Source organism: Miscanthus floridulus, chromosome 11 (assembly GCF_019320115.1).
Source record: "Miscanthus floridulus cultivar M001 chromosome 11, ASM1932011v1, whole genome shotgun sequence".
Classification (NCBI taxonomy): domain Eukaryota; kingdom Viridiplantae; phylum Streptophyta; class Magnoliopsida; order Poales; family Poaceae; genus Miscanthus; species Miscanthus floridulus.
In genome coordinates this window covers 86651733-86671749 of record NC_089590.1, presented here as the reverse complement: position 1 = coordinate 86671749, position 20017 = coordinate 86651733, and the positions used below count along the sequence as shown (strand labels likewise).

Here is a 20017-nt window from a genome sequence, read left to right as displayed (position 1 = left end):
AGCCATAATCAAGGTAAAAATTTGACTCTGCTTACTGGTATTCACCCTGTTCGCTTGGTGGTTTCAGCCGGTCCAAACCAGCCAGTCAACAGTATTTTCCTCTCACAACAAATCAGCACTAGCCAGCCCAAACCAGCCCAGAAACCAACCAGCAAACAGGTCGATTATATTTTTTTCATGGGTGCATCCGTACCCATTTACCACTGAGTACACGGTACACGTACACCCTTGCTTGAGTATATTCAGGGCCTGTCATACCGCTGCTACTCTCCGTAGGCCAAAATAGACTAGGGCCTTGTTTAGATCACCTCCAAATTTCAAGTTTTTTCACTCTCTCTTCATCACATCAATTTTTGGACGCATGTATGGAGCATTAAATGTAGATAAAAAAAATAACTAATCGCACAGTTTGGTTGTAAATCACGAGACGAATCTTTTGAGCCTAGTTAGTCCATGATCGGACAAAGTTTGTCAAATACAAACGAAACGTGCTACAGTGTCCAGATTACAAAAATTTGCAATCTAAACAAGGCCTAGTTTTGTTTGTGTCACAACAATTGGTTTAAAAGCGAATAATTAAAATCTTCCAGCATAAAACCGACCTTAGCTCAGTTGGTAGAGCGGAGGACTGTAGTATTCGCAGAAAAATCCTTAGGTCGCTGGTTCGAATCCGGCAGGTCGGATTTTTTTTTTAATTTTTTACAATTTTTTTCACCTCATCAGGCTTCTCGGCTGCTCAGTCAGATCTGGCCAGACTCCAGCTTATGCCACCGTGAACAGCAGCTCGAGATTAAGTTCACGCAATTGCACTTTAGTTTTCCAACAAACGCGGCCTTTGTTGTAAAAAAAAACGCGGCCTTTGACGATGTGTAGACGATGCTCGTCACGGTGTCCACAACAGAAAAAATTTGGGTATGGCCGGGCCGTACGTGGCACTGTGCGGATGGACCAGTGAAACGACGTGTCAAGAAATCCTGGTGTTCAGCCGAGCCAAGAAATCTACGGAGATGTGCCGAGCCAGAGCTCCAGGTGTCGTTATTTTCGTCCGTACAGTGCCGCGTACGGCCCGGACGTACCCATTTTTTCCGGTCTACCCCCTCCGTTCCAAAAATATTGCAATTCTAAAGTTTAAATTTTATCTCAGACCTTGGTTAGTTCCAAAAACTTTTCCCAAAAAGTGATACAGTAGCCATCACATTGAATCTTGCGATACGTGCATGGAGCATTAAATGTAGACGAAAAAAAACTAATTGCACAGTTTGGTTGGAAATGGCGAGACGAACGTTTTGAGCCTAATTAGTCCATGATTAAATATTAATTGCCAAATAAAAACAAAAGTGCTACGGTAGCAAAATCTCAAACTTCACACAACTAAACAAGCCCTCACAAACATTACAATTGTAGCTAATAGCTACTAGGCCGTACAATGCACCAGGTTGTGGGCCATAGTGGTGTGGACATGGTACAGGCGTCCAGAAGCTTCAAGTTTATTTCTCAGGCCTTGTTTAGATTGGGGCTAGGAATTAGTATTTGGCACTGTAGTACTTTCGTTTGTATTTGACAATTATTGTCCAATCATGGTCTAATTAGGCTCAAAAAATTCGTCTCGTAATTTACAATCAAACTATGTAATTAATTATTTTTTTATCTACATTTAATACTCCATGCATGTGTCCAAAGATTTGATGTGATGAAAAGAGAGTGAAAAAACTTGCAATCTAAATAAGGCCCTGGCCACAATTTTTGCTGATGTTGGCTTGTGCAAGTCTGGACTGCATGCAGCAGTGTACCAGCACATCTGAGTGTCAGCACTATTATGATAAGGGTATTTTCATAATTTTGATTTAACATTGGTTCTTGTGCATGGTCATAGAATTGCAAAAATTTTAAGGCGGAGGGAGTACAACCTAATTCGACGTTGGCATGGCCTAGTCAATTGTCATTTTTTCTTTTTTTAAAAAAAGATTCTCAAATTTAGATCCTATTTAGATTATATATAGTGCTATAAATTAGGGCTAGCTAATTAGTAGAAGGGGCCATTTTGATTTACTTGCTAATAGTTGGTTAGAGAGCTATATAAACTATTACAACCTCTTCATCAATTAATGAACTACTCCCTCCATTATGTAGGCCTCCTCCTCTGGGATTTGCTTTCTAGGGTTTCGGCGAGCTCTCCCCTTATCTTCTCCAACTCCGGCGGGTATAGAAGGGTCCGGCTGGGGGGAGGAAGGATGGCCAGGCGGTGGGGGATGGCCGACGGGCCATTTAGGGGAGCTGGTGGCGGCAGCGGCGGCCGGGCCAGGTCGGGGCGGGGGAGCTTCGGCCATGGTGGCGTCGGCGGGGGGAGGCGGGAGGGGAAGAAGGTGGCGCCGCGGGTGAGGCCACGGCCACGACCACGAAGCTCCGTCGAAACCCTAGCTCACCACAGCGAGGCGGTGGCGGAGAGGGCGAGGGCGCAGGAGTTTGCAATTGTAGCTAATAGCTACTAGGCCGTACAATGCACCAGGTTGTGGGCCATAGTGGTGTGGACATGGTACAGGCGTCCAGAAGCTTCAAGTTTATTTCCTGGCCACGATTTTTGCTGATGTTGGCTTGTGCAAGTCTGGACTGCATGCAGCAGCGTACCAGCACATCAGAGTGTCAGCACTATTATGATAAGGGTATTTTCATAATTTTGATCTAACATTGGTTCTTGTGCATGGTCATAGAATTGCAAAAATTTTAAGGCGGAGGGAATACAACCTAATTCGACGTTGGCATGGCCTAGTCAATTGTCATTTTTTCTTTTTTAAAAAAAAGATTCTCAAATTTTAGATCCTATTTAGATTATATATAGTGCTATAAATTAGGGCTAGCTAATTAGTAGAAGGGGCCATTTTGATTTACTTGCTAATAGTTGGTTAGAGAGCTATATAAACTATTACAACCTCTTCATCAATTAATGAACTACTCCCTCCATTATGTAGGCCTCCTCCTCTGGGATTTGCTTTCTAGGGTTCCGACGAGCTCTCCCCTTATCTTCTCCAACTCCGGCGGGTATAGAAGGGCCCGGCCGGGGGGAGGAAGGATGGCCAGGCGGTGGGGGATGGCCGACGGGCCATTTAGGGGAGCTGGTGGCGGCAGCGGCGGCCGGGCCAGGTCGGGGCGGGGGAGCTTCGGCCATGGTGGCGTCGGCGGGGGGAGGCGGGAGGGGAAGAAGGTGGCGCCGCGGGTGAGGCCACGACCACGACCACGAAGCTCCGTCGAAACCCTAGCTCACCACGACGAGGCGGTGGCGGAGAGGGCGAGGGCGCAGGAGTTAGGGTAGAAGAGCTGATGTGTGTGTGTGTGTTTTTCCACTAAAAACTACTGTGCAAGAGGTGTGCGTGCCGAACTTCCAAATCCTGCACGCCAGCGCCCAAAATTATAAGGGTTTTTAGATGAGCTAACCCACTAAGGCCTTGCCTATTTGATCCTAAAACCAAGGGGATTGGAAGGGATTAAGAGGGGGATTAAATTTCCTACAAGTCAAAAATCTACTCAACCCCCTCCAACCCTTTCAATCCATTTGATTTTGAAAACAATCAAACAAGGCCTAACTCAGTTTTAAAAAGACAACATTCATATACATACCTGTCATTTTTTATATTACTAACCCGAATATGCTGACCAGAAAAGATGGCACGTCATTTCTCATCTGGTTTGGCCCCGTTCGCTGGTCTGAAACTTGGCTGAAACTGGCTGAAAAACACTGTTCCGGCTGAATTGTTGTGAGAGAAAAACACTATTCCGGCTGAAAAAAGAAGCCGAACAAGCCATTTTTAAGACAAGCGAACGGGGCCTAAAATGTCCTAGAATTCCTGGGATACTTTGTATTCTACTACCTCTGTCCCAAAAAAACATGATGCTTAGGATTTTTTAGGATAGATTAGTCAATTAGTGCTCATTGAATTTAGCCGTGTACTTAGGTTTTATGAAGGTGATCAATGATAATTAAGAAAATAAATCAGTAATTAAAAAGAATGCATGGAGGCATGCATACCACAATCTCAAGTTGATATGAGCCTAACCTAGTTCGAATTGCTAAAACATCAAGTTTTTTTAGGATGGAGAGAAGTACATCCACCTACTGATTTGTTAGCAGGATTATTAGCAAGTCAATTTTATAATTTTAGCTTCTAACAGTATTATATTAACTAATGGATCAAACAGCCCTTTTACCTCCGTGTCTTCTTTTGAATTCGACGCGGGGGAGGGGGGGGGGGGGGGGGGGGGGGCGGGGGGAGCATCTAGACATCAGTACATAGATGCTCAGGGGCGGCTCTAGCCGGCTACGCCCACACGGCTATACCATCAAGTCCAGCTATCCCTTCCACCTCTCTTTCTTTTTAATCCCTTCTGCGAGTCCTGTGCGAGTCTATTTGGGATGAAGGAATTTCGCAGAGTTTAATTTATAGGGAAAATATAGTAATGAAAAAAATCCGCATTCTAAAAAAACAGAGAGAAGACTTGACTTTGGACGTTATCGATCGTCAAGTTCGAAGTGTCAAGCAGGACGCTGAACAAGACTTCGTTGATTTAATTAACGGCATCTCCTCGTCTCTTTTGCCGGTCTCATCCATCGATGCACGGCGCGATGCCGTGACACCTAACAAATCGAACTAGTGTTGAGCTGGTCGATCTTTCCTGAATCTAACAAAAACTGTCCAAGTATATAACAAATTAACATGTGATCAGTCCATAGCTATTGTTTTGTTCCCACAATGTTTTAGTCAACAAGTAGTCTGGCCCTATTCACGTGCTCTTAAACCCGGCTTGATCCGTTTCTTTTTTCATTTGGAACAATATTTTCCTCTCACAAATTCCTCCAGAATTCCTCCAGACCATCCAAATTCCTCCACAACCATACCAGTCGAACACCCCCTGGGTTCCATCTGATATAAAAAATTCTTCATATCCAATCATGTATAAGCGGCATGTTCGGTAGGCTGGTTGGTGTTGGGCTTATCAGCCCAGCCGTTCGGCAGCCCAGCCCCAGCCGTTCGGCTAGTTATAAGCCACTCGGTCGTCCCTCCGAATCGCGCAGTCCCTCATTTTCTCCCCTTTCCCGTCGGTCGCTAGGGTTCCCCGCACAAGCGTCGCTCGTCGCCGGGCCTCGTCGGTGGCCACCGGATCCGTCCGCGCCCGCCTCTCTACGCCGTCCTCCTCGCCGGGCCTACGGTGACAGTGACGCCCGCCTCCTTCCCCGACGGCGCCTTCGTCCAGCAAGGTAATCCCCAAATCCCACGCCGTCGTCCTCTCACCCGGCAGCCTCTGAGCCCTAGCTCGTCGTCTTGTAGGTTGACCCCCACGTGGCTAGGGTTTCCCCGCACTCTCGTCGGGCCTCGGTAACAGTGCTCTCCGCCTCTCTCCCCGACCCCGCCTCCATTGACGATGACTCTCTCCGGCACGGTAAGCCCCTAGAACCCGACGCCACCACAGTCTCACCCGGCCAGATCTGACATACAACATGTATTCATGTCTTTTCCTGTATAAGTAGGATAGAAATCCCCAAATCTTGTGAGATTGAATATACGTGTATTTGAGGAAGTTTCTTATATGTGTTAGATCAGCTTGTATCAAGCTGAAAAATTTTATAGATTTGCAAATAACTGAAAGAAATTCTGGCTGTGTAATGAATTTGCACTGTTATTTTTTTCTTTCTATTTTACAGATCTGCTTTACCTACAGATCCGCTCAACCCTGTTTGTTGTATTCTTAAATTATAGAACCAACTACTAAATGGCTATAGGAAATCATGCAGTAAACTACTGAACCCTGTTTGAACTGTGGCTACCATCAGGGTGGATGATTAATTGAGAAATAGTGTTGGTAGGCTGCCACATCCATTTCAGCTGAAACTTTAAGCATAGTGGTGCATAAAAATCCATTTGTGCTTGCCTGTAAGAGATGTATACATGTTGTCACATCCTTATGTTTTTAATCAGGATTTGCAAATCCTGATAATATTCAATCTCACAAGATTTGTCCATTACCTGTCCATTTGTTGGATCTAGGGGTTTCACATTAATACATGCATGCACTCCTGATGATATCACATGTTTGTATGCCTACAAATGCGTGTTCACAGTATGCAATATGAGATGTTATGTGTTATCGTAGTTATTCATTTTGACCCTTCTTGCACTAATAGCCGGGGGCTATTGGTTTCTCTGTCATATGCATGCATTATAGTTTTGTCAACACTGCTTAATTTAACATCTTACAAGTATGCTCTATGATTGCACCACAGACGTTTCATCCGCTGCTGACCAACGCTACCCAAACTGGCAGCGTCGTCGACTTCGTCTTGCTCTCCACCTGCTGGCAGGGATCACAACCTCCACTCAACACGCCGCAAACGGTTCAAAAAGGCAAGTTCTCTTTTCCGTCGCCCACTCTCATCTTTGCATACTGGAACTACCCTCCGTATGACATAAGATATGCATCCATGTACATAATGCCTTCGAATGTCGATCCTTGCATCAGATGAGCCAAGAACGTGCTACCTGGGATGATAGAACCTGCTCTTTGCTTCTTGACCTAATCACCAAGCAGAAAGACCTATGTCATTAGAACGCCACTTCGCCAACCTCACTAGGGTGGACCAATGTCGTTCGTGGCTTCAACGAAGTCACGAGGCTCGGGTACACCAAGAAAAAGTGCTAGAACAAGTACAACGAGCTGAAACGTTTGTATTTTAATTGGCGCGACGGACAGACCCATACTGGGCTAGGCCATGACCCGCTTACTAGAGAAGTTACAGCTGACCCAGAGTGGTACGACGCCAGCCCCGGGTACTAACTACACGCATTTCCTTGACTTTTTTTAGCAGTTAGGTTCCCACTAACTCAGTACTAACTTTGCCATCACTGGAACACGTGCAGGAAAGTAGCCAACCCGTTCGTGACAAGTTCAGACGCCCCCAATGCTGTGAGCAACTGATCATGATTTTGGGACGCACCCCACGTGACAGGGGCGAGTTGGTATCGGCGGGGGGCCATCAACCTGAACAAGACACCCAGTAGTGGAAGCCCTCGCACTCCTTCGGCCTTGTCGGACGAGCCGGTCCTACAGCGTAGTGTTTCTCAGCCCTCGAAGAGAGTCCATAGGGAATATTCTGTTAACAGTCCTCGCAGTAAGAAGAGTAGCAAGACTCCATTCCATAGAAGACCTGCCTTGAAGACCTAGGCCACATTATCAGGGAGGCTAGGTCCTAGAAGGCCCATCAAGGCACAGATGCTGAGGAGTTGGCCCAAGTCCATGAGATTCTGTTACAAGATGGTTGTAGCGAGACTGATGTAGTATTCACGCAAGCCCTTAACCTTTGCAATAACAGGCTTCGTCGTCGAGCTTTTCTTAATATGAAAACTAAAGAGGGCTGGCTGAACTGAATCAATGTAACATGGGGCTTCGTGTGCTCCACAAAGTCCTAGCGATCGGCACTATTGTTCGTACTATGGTTTTTCTACTGTTTTCCACCATGTGCATGTTGAGTTGATTCTGTTCGTTATTTCATTATGTTCGTTTTGTTTCTTTTAACAAAGACCGTTGCGGAGAACTAAGTGCATGCCGTTGTCTCGTGTTTTAAATAAAATATTTGTGTCATGTTGTGAGCGTTGTAAGACCTTATGCATGGATCACTTTTCTCTTGTTCATTCCTTACATACATTTGTCTAAGGTGGTCATGCCACCTACCTAGTTTAGGTAACTTGACATGTTCACTTATTAGCAAATGTTTTGTTCCCAATATATACATCAGCATCTTACTGATTTGTGCCCGTTTGCAGGTAGCATAATGAGCAGCACTGACGAGTCATTGTACAGCGACACTTCTAGTGATGGATCAAGCACTGTGATCTTAGTGAAGGCAGCAGTCGTCCTTCTAAGGTTGAAAGGTATTATGTCGCAGCAAATGCCTGAGGTAAATCCTCCTTGTCCCATTCCTAAACTATCTAGAGCCCAATGGATGCAGTTTACCCTTGCCGACCAAACCAAATGTATAGACAATTTGTGCATGACGCATGATGCCTTCATGCATTTGCATGACACCCTGCTGCCTTTTGGCCTACCATCAACATATAAGTGTACCTCGGTAGAAGCTTTAGGCATGTACATCTGGACCAGTGCCCATCAATCTACAAGTAGAGAGTGCAAAGATAGATTTGAAAGGTCTTTAGATACAGTTAGCAGAAAGATAACAACAGCTGCAGAGGTCATGTATAGGTGGGCAAATACTGTCCTAGTGCCCGCAGATAGGAACTACGCACGCGTAAGCCACAAAACTTGCTGCTATGCACCATGGTTTGATGGATGCATAGGTGCTATAGATGGCACACACATAAAGGTTGAGGTTAACCTTGAAGCAAAGGTTGATTTCTTCAATAGGAAAGGCGAAACAACAATGAATGTTTGTGCCATCGTGGATATGGATGGCCGTTTCACATACGTGGGGGCCAGGAAGGCGGGGGCATGCCATGACATGGTGGTGTTGAAAGACTGTCAGGACGACGGTTTGTTCCCACATCCCCCAGCAGGTTCGTGATGCTTTGATTGCTTGTTGTTTGTCCTTATTGGTGATCTATTGACATGACTAATTGGTGATCTGTTGTCTTATCTTGTAGGCCGATACTACCTGGCGGACGTGGGTTACACGGACATGCCAGGTTACATGACCCCCTTTAGAAACACAAGGCATCATATCAACGATTTTAGGGGCGTAGAGTTGCATCAGTTGCAGAGGGAGGAAAAATTCAACTACATTCATGCGAAGTTGCGAAATGTCGTTGAAAGGAGGTTTTGGGGCTTGAAAGAACGTTGGCATATTCTGAGCAGGGTGCCGTACTGCAAGAGGATGAAGCAGGCTATGATAATCATTTCATGCTTTGCTTTAGAAAATTATTTGTGGATGCTTAAGTACGGAGCTCATCCATCTTCGTATGAGCTGTCAGAGTGGGTTGAGCTAAATCGGGGAACCCCAACCTCTGGAGTTAGAGAGTTAATATCTATGGTTATGTGGAGTGGTATCTGATTTAGAAAAATTGAGGTAATGCGGCTACTTCCTATATATCTGTCTGTTGTTTACAATACTGAATTGTGGTAGTTAATTACTCCTCAAACATTAGCACCTCAAAATTAAAATTAGATAATTGTTAGTATACTAATTTTTTCTTTGCATAGTTGATTACACATCAATCATGTGAACCTATTATTGCTGGTAGAATTGCAATGGTAGGATCAGGAGTGGTATGTGTTTTTGAGATATGTGAATGGGTAGCACCATGCTGAAAAATTACCAGTCATGCAGGTTCATCTACACATCTCGTGGCCTGGGGATCTTTCTGTGCCTGCTGACTTGCTCTGGGCATATTGCTGCTGAATCTGGATGCTGCTTATTAAGAGGCTAAGGAAAAATCAAGCAGTTGTCATGTGTTCCTGTTGTTTTCTATAAGTTTGATCCTTATCCTCTATTAAAGAGCCTTTTCCCCTTCTGTGAACCTGTGTGTAAGGTTGGATGTTGATGTTACTTGTCTTCCTCGATTTTTCAGGTTAATACCAGCGGACAGTTTCTTGGTCTGGCTGAGATGGTGGGTCGGGTTGATTTTAACAAGATAGTTGAATTCTGGCAGCAGGACAAGTGGACTGGTTGCTTCCCTGTCAAGTGACACATTGTGAAGGACATCCCTAACAGCTCGTTGAAGCACATCATTCTTGAGTATAACGAAAACAAACCAGTTACAAACAGCAGAGATACGCAGGAGCTGAGTTAAGTTCCTTTTAGTTTTTCTCTTATTTTGTTAGTTTTCTCCACTGATTGTCGATGGTAACACATTGTAGTAGAAAATCTTGATATGCATGAATCAGGAAGCCAATACTCTCTTAAGAGAAATGGAAAATTGCCCTTCAGATTTTTATGTCTAACTCTTTTAATGTTGCGGTAGCTAAGTTTTTCCATATTTTTTCATGGTGTCTGCAGGTTAAGCTTGACCAAGGCCTTCAAGTTTTAAAGATTTTCAAGGATCATGTCTGCAAGACATCCATCTTGGATGACTTTAGTTTTAATGATGACCGTGAAAAGATAATGCAGGAGAAAAGATCAAAGCGTCAGCATCCAGTTGAGGTGTGTGAGTACCAATCTACTTCATGTAATGAGCCCTCTTCTATTGCAGTTGTATGAATGCTAGCACTTACAGTTCCCTTGTTAACATGAGAACTATGAAAATCTAGCTTATGTTCCCTAATATTTCCTTTGAACATGAACAAGTTCATAGCCTTGTTGCTACGGATTATATGCAGCAGTGGAGGTTCTGTAGAATTGGTTTGAGCATTTTTCCTATTATAAGTTCATGTGGATTGGCAATTTGACACTATTTAGCTAGTTTCATGGTATCCATCAGTAGTGTTTACCCTTATTTGGATGTTGAGAAACTATTTCAACTGCCATTTTCACCCTGCGGGTCATGAATAGAAAGTTGACAGCCACCCTGCTGAAAATCAAGCTACTGATGGGAAGGAGAGCCTGCAGAAACCTGTGGCCATAGGGGGTACAAAACGCTGTGGTGGAGAATAGTGTGGCCTGGGGATTTCAAGGACTTTGTGAGATCAAATTTTGAGATATGTGAATGTGTAGGCCTCTCAGTTATGGCTGCTTAGGTTATAAACTGCTGCCTCTCAGTTATGGATGGAACAAATGTTGTATGTGTGTTGTATGGATGGAACAAATGGACTGTAAATTGTTGGTTGAATCTGTTGTTGTTGGCTGAAAATTTGAAATCAGCATGAGCTAGGATTGGCTAGTAATTTGAATTTAAAATTTTAAAATCAGCATGAGCTAGAATTGGCTGAAAATCACCTGTTGCTGTTGGCGCCATTATATGAAATTTTAAAAACCAGCTGTTGGCTAGATACTGGAATTGGCTGGCTGGGCTGGCTGGTCCAGCCCGAGCACCAGCCAGCCAATTCAGGCTTGCCGAACAGGCTGAAGATCTGAAAAGAGAGGGGGAGGAGGAAGAAAAAGTAACATTTTTTTATTCACTATGGGCAGTCCATAAGTTTATGAATACCTTTTACTATGGACTACTTTATAGACTAGTCTCATAGTATTTCAGCTAGCTAATAGATATTATTTTTATCGCTATGGACGGCTTTTGAGCATACGATCGTGGATTTTAAGCTGGAACAATATTTTTCTCTCATAATAAACCAGCCAACGGTAAATAATCAACGATCGTTACAACGAAACGAACAGGCTTATTTGTGGTTGCTCATAGGCGTCCCCAATAACCTTTCTAAATCGCCAGCAGCTGTGGTGACTAAGAATTATTAAAAAATAAAAAGGCAGATAGCGGGAAACGTGTCAGTGACTTGGAAAACTCTAGGAGATGTGCGAGCTGAGCTAGCAAACCTGTCAGCTGTTGGGGACGCCCTTACGGACTCTTTGCTTGGGCAGTCCGGTCTCGTGCTTGGTTGCAGACGCCGCGGTGAGCAAAGGCCAGCAGGTTGCGAATCTCTCATTCGTGTCGTACTCTCGTTCCATCACGAAGATGGTGGCTCTGTTCGGCTTACCTTAAAAACCGATTTATTCAGCTTCATTTTTTTAGTCAAAATATTGTTTTTTTTCATAATATTTTAGCTTTGACTTATTTTTCCCGCCAATTTCAGCCTTTCGAACGGAGCCAGTACGGCCGCTCGTGTGCCGGTGCACTGTGCCCATGCGAGGTTGGTTGGGGCGTTGGGCAGGAGCTGGAGCTGGGACAATGGGAATTACCGACTGCGCAGCTGCTGTGATTTGCAAAATAGGAGTAGGACGCTGGGCGGTCGGCGCGCCTTGTGCTGAGCGGCCGGACGTCCACGTCAGTTTGGGCCGGGCCCGGGCGTGCGCCGTGCGGGGCCGACGCGATCACAAGACAAAGGATAGTTCGGATTCGAGAAAGTAGGGATGGGCCAACTGCATCCTTAACAAATTTTCAATTTCGGAGCCCTAGTGCCGTCCGTGTGCACCTGGATCGGGTCCACAAACCACTCTCTGCACCGCCGCCTCGTCTGCTCTCCTCCCCCAAGCTGCTCAAAGAAATCCAAGTGGGGGAACAGACTAGGGAGAAGGGAGATGGCGGAGGCGGTGGCGGTGGCGTACGAGGAGCAGCGGCAGAGGCATATAGAGGCGAACAAGCGGAAGCTGGAGGAGCTGCAGGTCCACCACCTCTCCGCCGCCGTCAGAGAGGCCGCCGCCGCTGCCAAACCCTCGTCGGTCTGTCCCGGTTTCTTGACTGATAGCTGTTTCTTGTGTCGCTCTATGCCTTCTTTTCTGTCATTCTCTGGGTATACTTTATCCAAATCGGCTTTTTTCTGCAGGCCAAGAAGGGAAAGGCGCGGGTGCCGCGGGACAGTGCCGCCGCCGGCGCGGAGCCGCTACGGCGGTCCGGCCGACTCGCCGACCTCCCCGAGAAGCCCGTGTACCACCATGTCAGTGTGAACTTGTGTCGCTCGAGGCCTTCTTTTCTCTGGGTTTTCTTTATCCAATCGGCATTTCTGCAGGTCAGGGTCAGGAAGCTCAAGTATAATGCGCGGTTGCCGCTGGACGCTGCCGAGAGGAGCTACGCCATCTCTAAGGCTGAGGAGCTTGTGCAAGATCTGGGCTCCAGCTTCCCCATCTTCATCCAGCCCATGATACAGTCCCATGTCACCAGAGGCTTCTGGCTGGTAAACTAGAGGAAGCTTCAGTTCGGCACGTCCTGCTGTTTTCGATTATTAATTCATTCATCCCCCATCGACGTAAATTCTTGTTTGGTTGGCGTGTGAAATCGCAGGGCCTCCCGACGTATTTCTGCCGGAAGCACCTGCCGAAGAGTGATGAGACGATCACCCTGGTGGATGAGGAGGATGACGAGTCAGACACGCTCTACCTCGCAACGAAGGCTGGCCTCAGCAGCTGGATGGACAGGGTTTCGCCATCGAGCACAAGCTGCATGATGGAGATTGCCTGGTCTTCCAACTGATTGAGCAGACAAAGTTCAAGGTGATTGAGATCTATTTTGCATAGCAAGAACATGTCTGAATTGTCAGTGGAACTTGCATGGTGGCTGAGTGTTGCTGCAGGGAACTGAATAACAATAACCCAAATTTACAGAATCAAAGATTCTTTAGAAAGAAATAAAAATCTGTCGTGTTTCAAACTTGACCTTTGTACAAATTTACTTCAATTGTTTCCAGTTATCAGATTCAGATGTTATCATGGCCTCTTATCTATCATGTTGTTCCAGTACCATCTGTTTTTCTTAAGGACTAACTAGGAGAAATCTATGATTGTAATAATGCTGACCAAGCAATTTCTCTTGTGCAAGTGGTGCAGGTCTACATAATTCGAGCAACTTCGTGCTTTGAAAGTGAGCACTGATGAAACTAGTAGCTTCTAACATGGTGATTGGAGCACAGGTAAAATTTGACCTTCGTTGTTTGAAATGGTTGAATCAGAGTTTCATACTTCTGTTTTTTTTGGGGTAAATTCTCCCATTTCCACATTGTATTTGAACTTTCAGCTTTTGATCAACAAACTTCAATGTTTATAATCTCACTTCCATTAATTTTGAAAATACAAGGACCTATGCTGCTTTAGTGAGTTTTTTTTTTTTTGCACAAGAGAAATTTCATTGGTACTTGAACTCTGTGCTCCACCTTTCTCTTGTAGGTTTGTAGTAGTAGTTTACACAATTTCATGTCTGTACTTTTTTTGGGTAAAATATTACTTTTTCTGTAAGTTTAGCAAGATAATTGTTTGTTTAGTATTTGTCAGAAGGCATATTGCCTTAGCTGTTGTTGGAAGCGCAGATAGCTTGGCACATTGTCTTCTTATTCTTAATTTGACATGTCCACAGTTTGAACCAAAGAGATGTTTGTTTCTAAAACTTACTGTACTTCCATTGCAAGTGACTCTCCTTGTTTGACTTCTTACTGTTTTGTAGAAATTAGTGAACGTTACACAATTTCAGGATGATGAATGCCTATCCTGATGTTAACATGTTTCCTTGTTCCTTGACTCAGTTATGGAGGCGGGAGCGTTGGACAAGCTCGCATCTGGAAATTGCTGGGTGTCTTGAACCTTTTGGGTGGCAGAAAGTTAGCTGATGTATAAATGTTTACCTAACCTAGTATCTACCAGCTGCTAATTTGTGTACTTGTTGGGCTTACCAATTGCACGGTTGAACCTGCACTATGTAAGGGGGTGTTGATGGCTTTATGGTGCTAATATACAGACACTATGTATCTACCAGCTTGCTATTTCTCGTTGTCAGGAATCTTGGTCTGTGGGTGGAGGATTGCAGAGATCGTAGGGGAAATATGTGAGGGTGAGAGACTGGCTGCCGCCAATGCAGCCCTTGCCGGCAAAATCTGAGGCCTTGTTCCTGATATGCCAGTGGGCTAGCACCTTGGTGATGAGCGATTGACAACACGGTGTGCGTGTGACGTGTCTCTTGGCAGGTTGTGGTTGCAGGTGACAGGTGGAGACAAGGTACATGCGGCGACGAGTGAAGAACGAAGATAGGATGCCGCGTCGAAAAACCGCGGGGGCGGAGAAGGGCGGATCGAGGCTTGCGTTCGAGGGACAGGCGATCGTGTGGTGTACGTCTACTGTACCTGGCTACACGGTGGGAGGACGTCGAGGGAGGTTTCCAGATTACGCCACAAAATCCGGGGTTCGCTGGTTGAGCCACAAAGCCATGCATCGTACCGGGACGCTCGTGCGGCGTGCGTTGGCCGAAGATGGAAATTCCGGCGATCGCGATACGATTTCGGATGGTCGTGCGGCGACATCGCGAGGATCACATCGCGGAGATGGAGGGATCGCGGACATCGTGGAATTTGCTATGGAGGACGTAATTGGAATTTACGCCCCTACGTTGGATTTATTTAGCGTAGGGGTTATGTGAAAATAGGTCGTGCCACCCTTTGGAGATATAAATATGTGGCACCTAGGGTTGAGAAGGGAGCGGAACGTTTTGGACTCTCGGTGAGTTACTATTCACGCGTGAACAGTACCCGTGAACAGTACTCATGCCCCGGGTTCCACGGTTCAGTTTTCCTCTTTCCGGTCTAGCCTAGGGTTTGAATTCTAGTGAGAGGTTTTTGTTGATCTCTCCGATTAAGAGAGGGAGGATGTTCGGGCGGAGGCTAGATGCACTTTTGTAAGTTCAATTACTCAATTTAATCTTTCATCTATAATGATTGATCTTGTGCATCTCGATTGGTTCTTTACAATTCTCGTCAGCATCTGACATAGTCTGCTTGTTTTATTTTTATCTCAAGATCCGTAAGTCCGATTGACGTGATTCCAGTTGGGTTAGTTTCGTAATTTCATCTAGTTTAATCTGACAAATTTTTAGGTCGATCGGAGTTACGGATTTTCGTCCACATCAGGTTTACTAGGTACATAGAGTTCTGGCCAGATTTGAAAAACGTGATTTAATCAGGTTTTGTGTTTAGGAGAAGGGTTAGAAATTATTTTTGGCTTCCGCGACCATTCATCCCCCTTTGGTCGCCCGTTTCGATCCTTCAGTTCCAAACCCCAAAATAGGCCCTACCGGCTTAGAAAAATGGAACGATAATAACATGTACATCATTGCGATAAACCAAGAATCGTACATATTCAACCCTTGGTTGCATAATCTTTTTTTGAACAGTATCATTGTCTTAGTGTTATTTGAAATAAAATCATTAATGATATCAACAATTCTAGTTCATTGCGATAAACCAACAATTCTTTCGCAGGAATCATATCTGAATTTTACAGAAATCAGTTTAATTTACAGGGAAATTGTAGTAATGAAAAAGAAATTCTGCATTCCAAAAAACAGAGAGAAGACTTGACTTTGGACGTTATTGATCGTCTAGTCAGAAGTGTCAAGCAGGACGCTGTCAGCCTGTCACGTCTCATATGTACTGGCATAGTGGCATGGACAAGCAGGCGACGGCGACAACGTGAAGTGTGTACTCCCTCCGTCCCACAGATAAATGTAATTCTTTGACTTTCACAATTATTGTTTGATCATTTATCTTATTTAATTTTTTGTGTACAAATAATAAAATAAATAAATTATTATGAAAGTATCTCTAACGATAAAATAAGTCACAACAAAATAAATAGTATTCATTTAAATTTTTTAAATAAGACAAATGGTCAAACATGAATCATTGAAGTCCTAGACTTGCATTTATTTGTGGGACTGAGGGATGAGGGAGTACTCCGAGCGGCAGCCGCGAACTAGCGCAAACCTTACCGTAGGAATGTTGGATGAACGATTTAATTAACGTCATCTCCTCGTCTCTTTCTGCCCGTCTCATCGATCGATGCAAGGCGCGATGCCGCGACACCTAACAAATCGAACTAGTGTTAGAGCTGGTCGATCTTCCCTGAATCTAATAAAATCTGTCCAAGTATATAACACGGGAGAGGGTTTCTTCTTCGACGAAGGCTAAGACAGACGACAGGCACGTTGAGGGCGGCAGCGCAGTCTCTCTCTTCTGGACTCTTGCTCGGGCAGTCCGGTCTCTCGAGCTTGGTTGCTGACGCCGCGGCGAGCAACGATTTTCAGTGCCTGCGGCTGGATCCGCTCGTTGCTCCTTCCAAACACCTTCCTACGACGACAATGCAGGAAGAGCCACGATTTTCAGTTTATAGTAGTACCGATCTTTCGAAAAAGTTTACGTACTTCCTAGCACATCAATGCGAATTTGTCCATGACGTGGGTGGTGTTTAACTAAATGCATCTTGAATTCTTCATTGATGTGACGTGTGCTATGAATTAATCCTTCTGGCTTGAGAGCGACGGCTAGCTAGATTCGTTTTCTTTCGGCAATGATCTTCCTCCTAGTTTGTTTAGAGGTTCAGGGGTGTGGAGTCGCCAGCGCCCAGCAACGATGAGTCTTCCTCGCCCATTTCTAACTCTGGTCTGGACCCCTACTTTTCGTTAATGTCTCGTTTGTTTATGGATTGACATTGAGCGAAACAGCTGTAAAAGGGCATATGTATGCTATACATATCTATAGTCTTGGCTCCTTCCAAACACATTCCTACGACGAGAAGTCAACAACACGATAAGAACCATCATTTCAATTTATGTAATGTATTCGTAGCTATAGAAATGTACAACCTGCTCGGAAGTGCTTGCTGTAGCAGCTACGGATGAAGAAGACCAGCAACAACGGCTTCAACTGCTGCTGGAGTAGCACAAGCGTATCTTCAGAAAACACTAGTTTTGTCGGTCAAGTACTAACAATCTGAAAGCCCGTCCGTCAGTGCCTACTGCCTAAGCAGGAAAAGAACTTTCTGCCTCATGGGACGGAGAAAGTCCACATGAGCATTTGTCAGCGCAGGGTTCAACACTCCACGAGATACAAATGGCGGCTTACCTCATATTTGACTTGTTTGGCTTTTTTTTAGCCGGAAAAGTGTTTTCTTCTCCAACAATTCAGCTGGAATAGTGTTTTTCAGTCAGTTTCAGCCAAATTTAAGACCAGCGAACGGGGCCATTAGTTTAAGAGTGCCTAAATATTTGCTCAGTACTTACTCGCTGGTTTCTTTAGGATCAGAAGAAGATACACACGCTGACACACACACACAAATTGCGTCTTTCGGAACATGAACTTCATTTCTTCGGCCAATCGGTTGTGTTGTGATGTCAAGTTTGGACAGTTCCAAGGACTCCGAAAACTCAAATACTACTGCATACAGAACTCAAAGCCTATCAGCCTGTTCGTTTGACTGTGGCTTGTCGTAAACGATCGTAAATTTCTAGTCGGAACAGTATTTTTCTCTCACACAAACCAGCCAGCAGTACTTCTTCACGAACCAGCAACGATACGAACCAGCCAACCGAAGAGGCTGTATATCAATGATGTACAAAGATCTCATTCGACAAAGAAAAAAAAAACTGTACAGAGGGGGTGAAATACTGAACAAAGGATGCACAAAAGTAGTAGTAATCTAGTAGTTGTGGCAAAGAAGAGCTACAGCTACTATACTAGTACTATCTTGGCTCTCTTTATTTATGATATGATACAATCGCCATCTGTTAGAGCTTTTCTTCCTCTCCCCGCCGCCGTGGTCAGAGCTGAGGCAAAACAAAGTCACAGAGAGACGTTTAGTAGGAGCAGGAGCACCTAGTCTCTGATAAAACGGCTGACCTTTAGAGATTCAAGATAGGCCTGGTTTAGTTGCCGAAAGTTGGCGTCGTCGGAATCACGGTAGCACAGTGTAACATTTCGTTTGTATTTGGTAATAATTGTCCAATCATTGATAAATTAGGCTCAAAATATTCGTCTCGCAAAGTACAACTAAACTGTGCAATTAGTTTTTGATTTCGTCAACATTTAGTACTCCATGTATCGTAAGTTTGATGTGACGGAGAATTTTTTTTGCATAGTGTCAAAGTTTGGATTTTGGGTAACTAAACAGCCCCTAAGTAAGAGCAAAGACATGGATATTCCAAACCTTTGATTCAACAACGACGCGTGCAGGAGCCATGGCGTTGACCTCCACGCTGTCAGGGTCTTCCTCCTCTGCCACCGCCGACGACCGCGGTGGCGGGGCAGCCCTTCCTCTGACCATGGGCGGGCAGACTGCCCAAACTCCTACCAAGAACAACAGGAAGAGGAGGAAATCTCTGACCGTGTCCGGCCACGCCGCCACCGCCTCCGCGGCGGCCTCGTTCCGCGCGGCGACGTAGCCGGCCACGTAGAGCGTGTAGAGCACGATGCCGGCGAAGCCGAGCCACCGCAGCGAAAATCCCGCGGGCGCACGCGCCGACGCGCCGAGTGCCGCCGTCCCCCGGCCAGCCTCCGTGGCCCGGCGCCGGCGCGCGAGGTCGGCCACGGCGCCGTGCGCCGGGGAGAGCAGCACCGCGGCGCAGCCGAGCAGCAGGATGGCGTGCAGGGGCAGCACGACATGCGCGCGCGCTTCGACCGCGGGGAAGCCCATGGCCATGAGCGCGGACGCCGCGGCGAGCGCCACGACCGCACCCGCCCGGCGTATGGCCGCCTCGCTCTGGGACATTGCGATGCAGTAGCAGAGGCGGAGCAGGAGGGGCAGCGTGGAGGCAGAGCAAGTCGAGTGAGCGGCGACCAAAGAGCCGACGAACTCCCCTTGTCCTTCCCCTTCGGCCCTCGTACGTCGAGGAGGAGGCCAGGACCACGTACTATTTGAAGACTTTGAGGTGACAAATAGTCCATGACAGCTCCTCGTCTTGCCGGATATGAACTGATGGACAACAGGATGCGGACAACACAGACTACTAGGCGCCCCGTGCGTGTCTCTGGACATCAGCGCGTCGCCTCCACGAGATCTGCGCCATTTTCGTCTGGACTTATTGACCGATAAATTATGGCTGAAAGTAATGTTGACTAATTTGATGTGAGAGAAAAATATTATTCATTAACTGATAAAGTATGGCTTATAAGCCAAACAAGCCCAAACGAAAGTACCGTTGACTTAAAGTATTGTTAGCTTATTTGTCTTTCCTTGGTCGACGCCTGAACTCGCGGAAACGGCAAACGCCTACTATGTGGTGCACCTGTAGGCCTGATGTAGGACAAGTGGACAACCCAAACTCATACCTCGTTTGTTAGACTATCTCCAACAGAGCCGATCCAAATACGACACACAGCGAAAAAAAGCGCACCCAAAACTGGCAAACTCCAACAGCGAACGCAAAAAGAGAGGCCCCGAGCGTCGCCCGCCTCTCTCCCTGCCAAGCACCGGCCACCTCCCTCCTCGTCGAGCGCCGCCCGCCTCCACGCTGGCCTCCTCCTCGCTCGCTTCCATGTCGGATCTGGCCGGGGAAGGAGGGATCCGACCGCACGCCGTCGCATATGCCTCGATCCGCCTCGTACGCCGGGCTGCTCTGCCAGATCACCAGCAGCGGGCGGGGCATCCTGGAGTTCCATAGGATGCGCACCAGCTGCGTCGCCATCTTAGTCCACACCGCTCGCGCTCGCGTCCGCGCTCGGC

The 20017-nt window shown here is 46.1% G+C and overlaps 1 protein-coding gene, 1 non-coding gene and 1 pseudogene across 2 annotated transcripts; 2 read left to right on the top strand and 1 right to left on the bottom strand.

Moving 5' to 3' along the window:
• The first annotated feature begins 597 nt into the window (after positions 1-597).
• TRNAY-GUA (transfer RNA tyrosine (anticodon GUA)) lies at positions 598-683 on the top strand. The gene is given in 2 exon segments: positions 598-634; positions 648-683. It is a non-coding gene; the product is annotated as a tRNA-Tyr (tRNA).
• Positions 684-11982: 11299 nt separating this feature from the next.
• On the top strand, positions 11983-14275 carry LOC136494197 (B3 domain-containing protein Os06g0194400-like; annotated as a pseudogene).
• A 3517-nt stretch (positions 14276-17792) lies between these two features.
• Positions 17793-19173, bottom strand: LOC136490933 (uncharacterized). The gene is made up of 2 exons (XM_066487136.1): positions 18503-19173; positions 17793-18122 (listed from the first exon to the last, which is right to left on the bottom strand). The coding sequence occupies exons 1-2, from the start codon at positions 19061-19063 to the stop codon at positions 18117-18119; spliced, it is 567 nt and encodes a 188-aa protein (XP_066343233.1). The 5' UTR covers positions 19064-19173; the 3' UTR covers positions 17793-18116.
• Positions 19174-20017: the final 844 nt, after the last annotated feature.

Bases quoted from the DNA above. Each gene is read 5' to 3' on its own strand.
- LOC136490933 (XM_066487136.1), bottom strand. From the start codon at position 19,063: ATGTCCCAGAGCGAGGCGGCCATACGCCGGGCGGGTGCGGTCGTGGCG.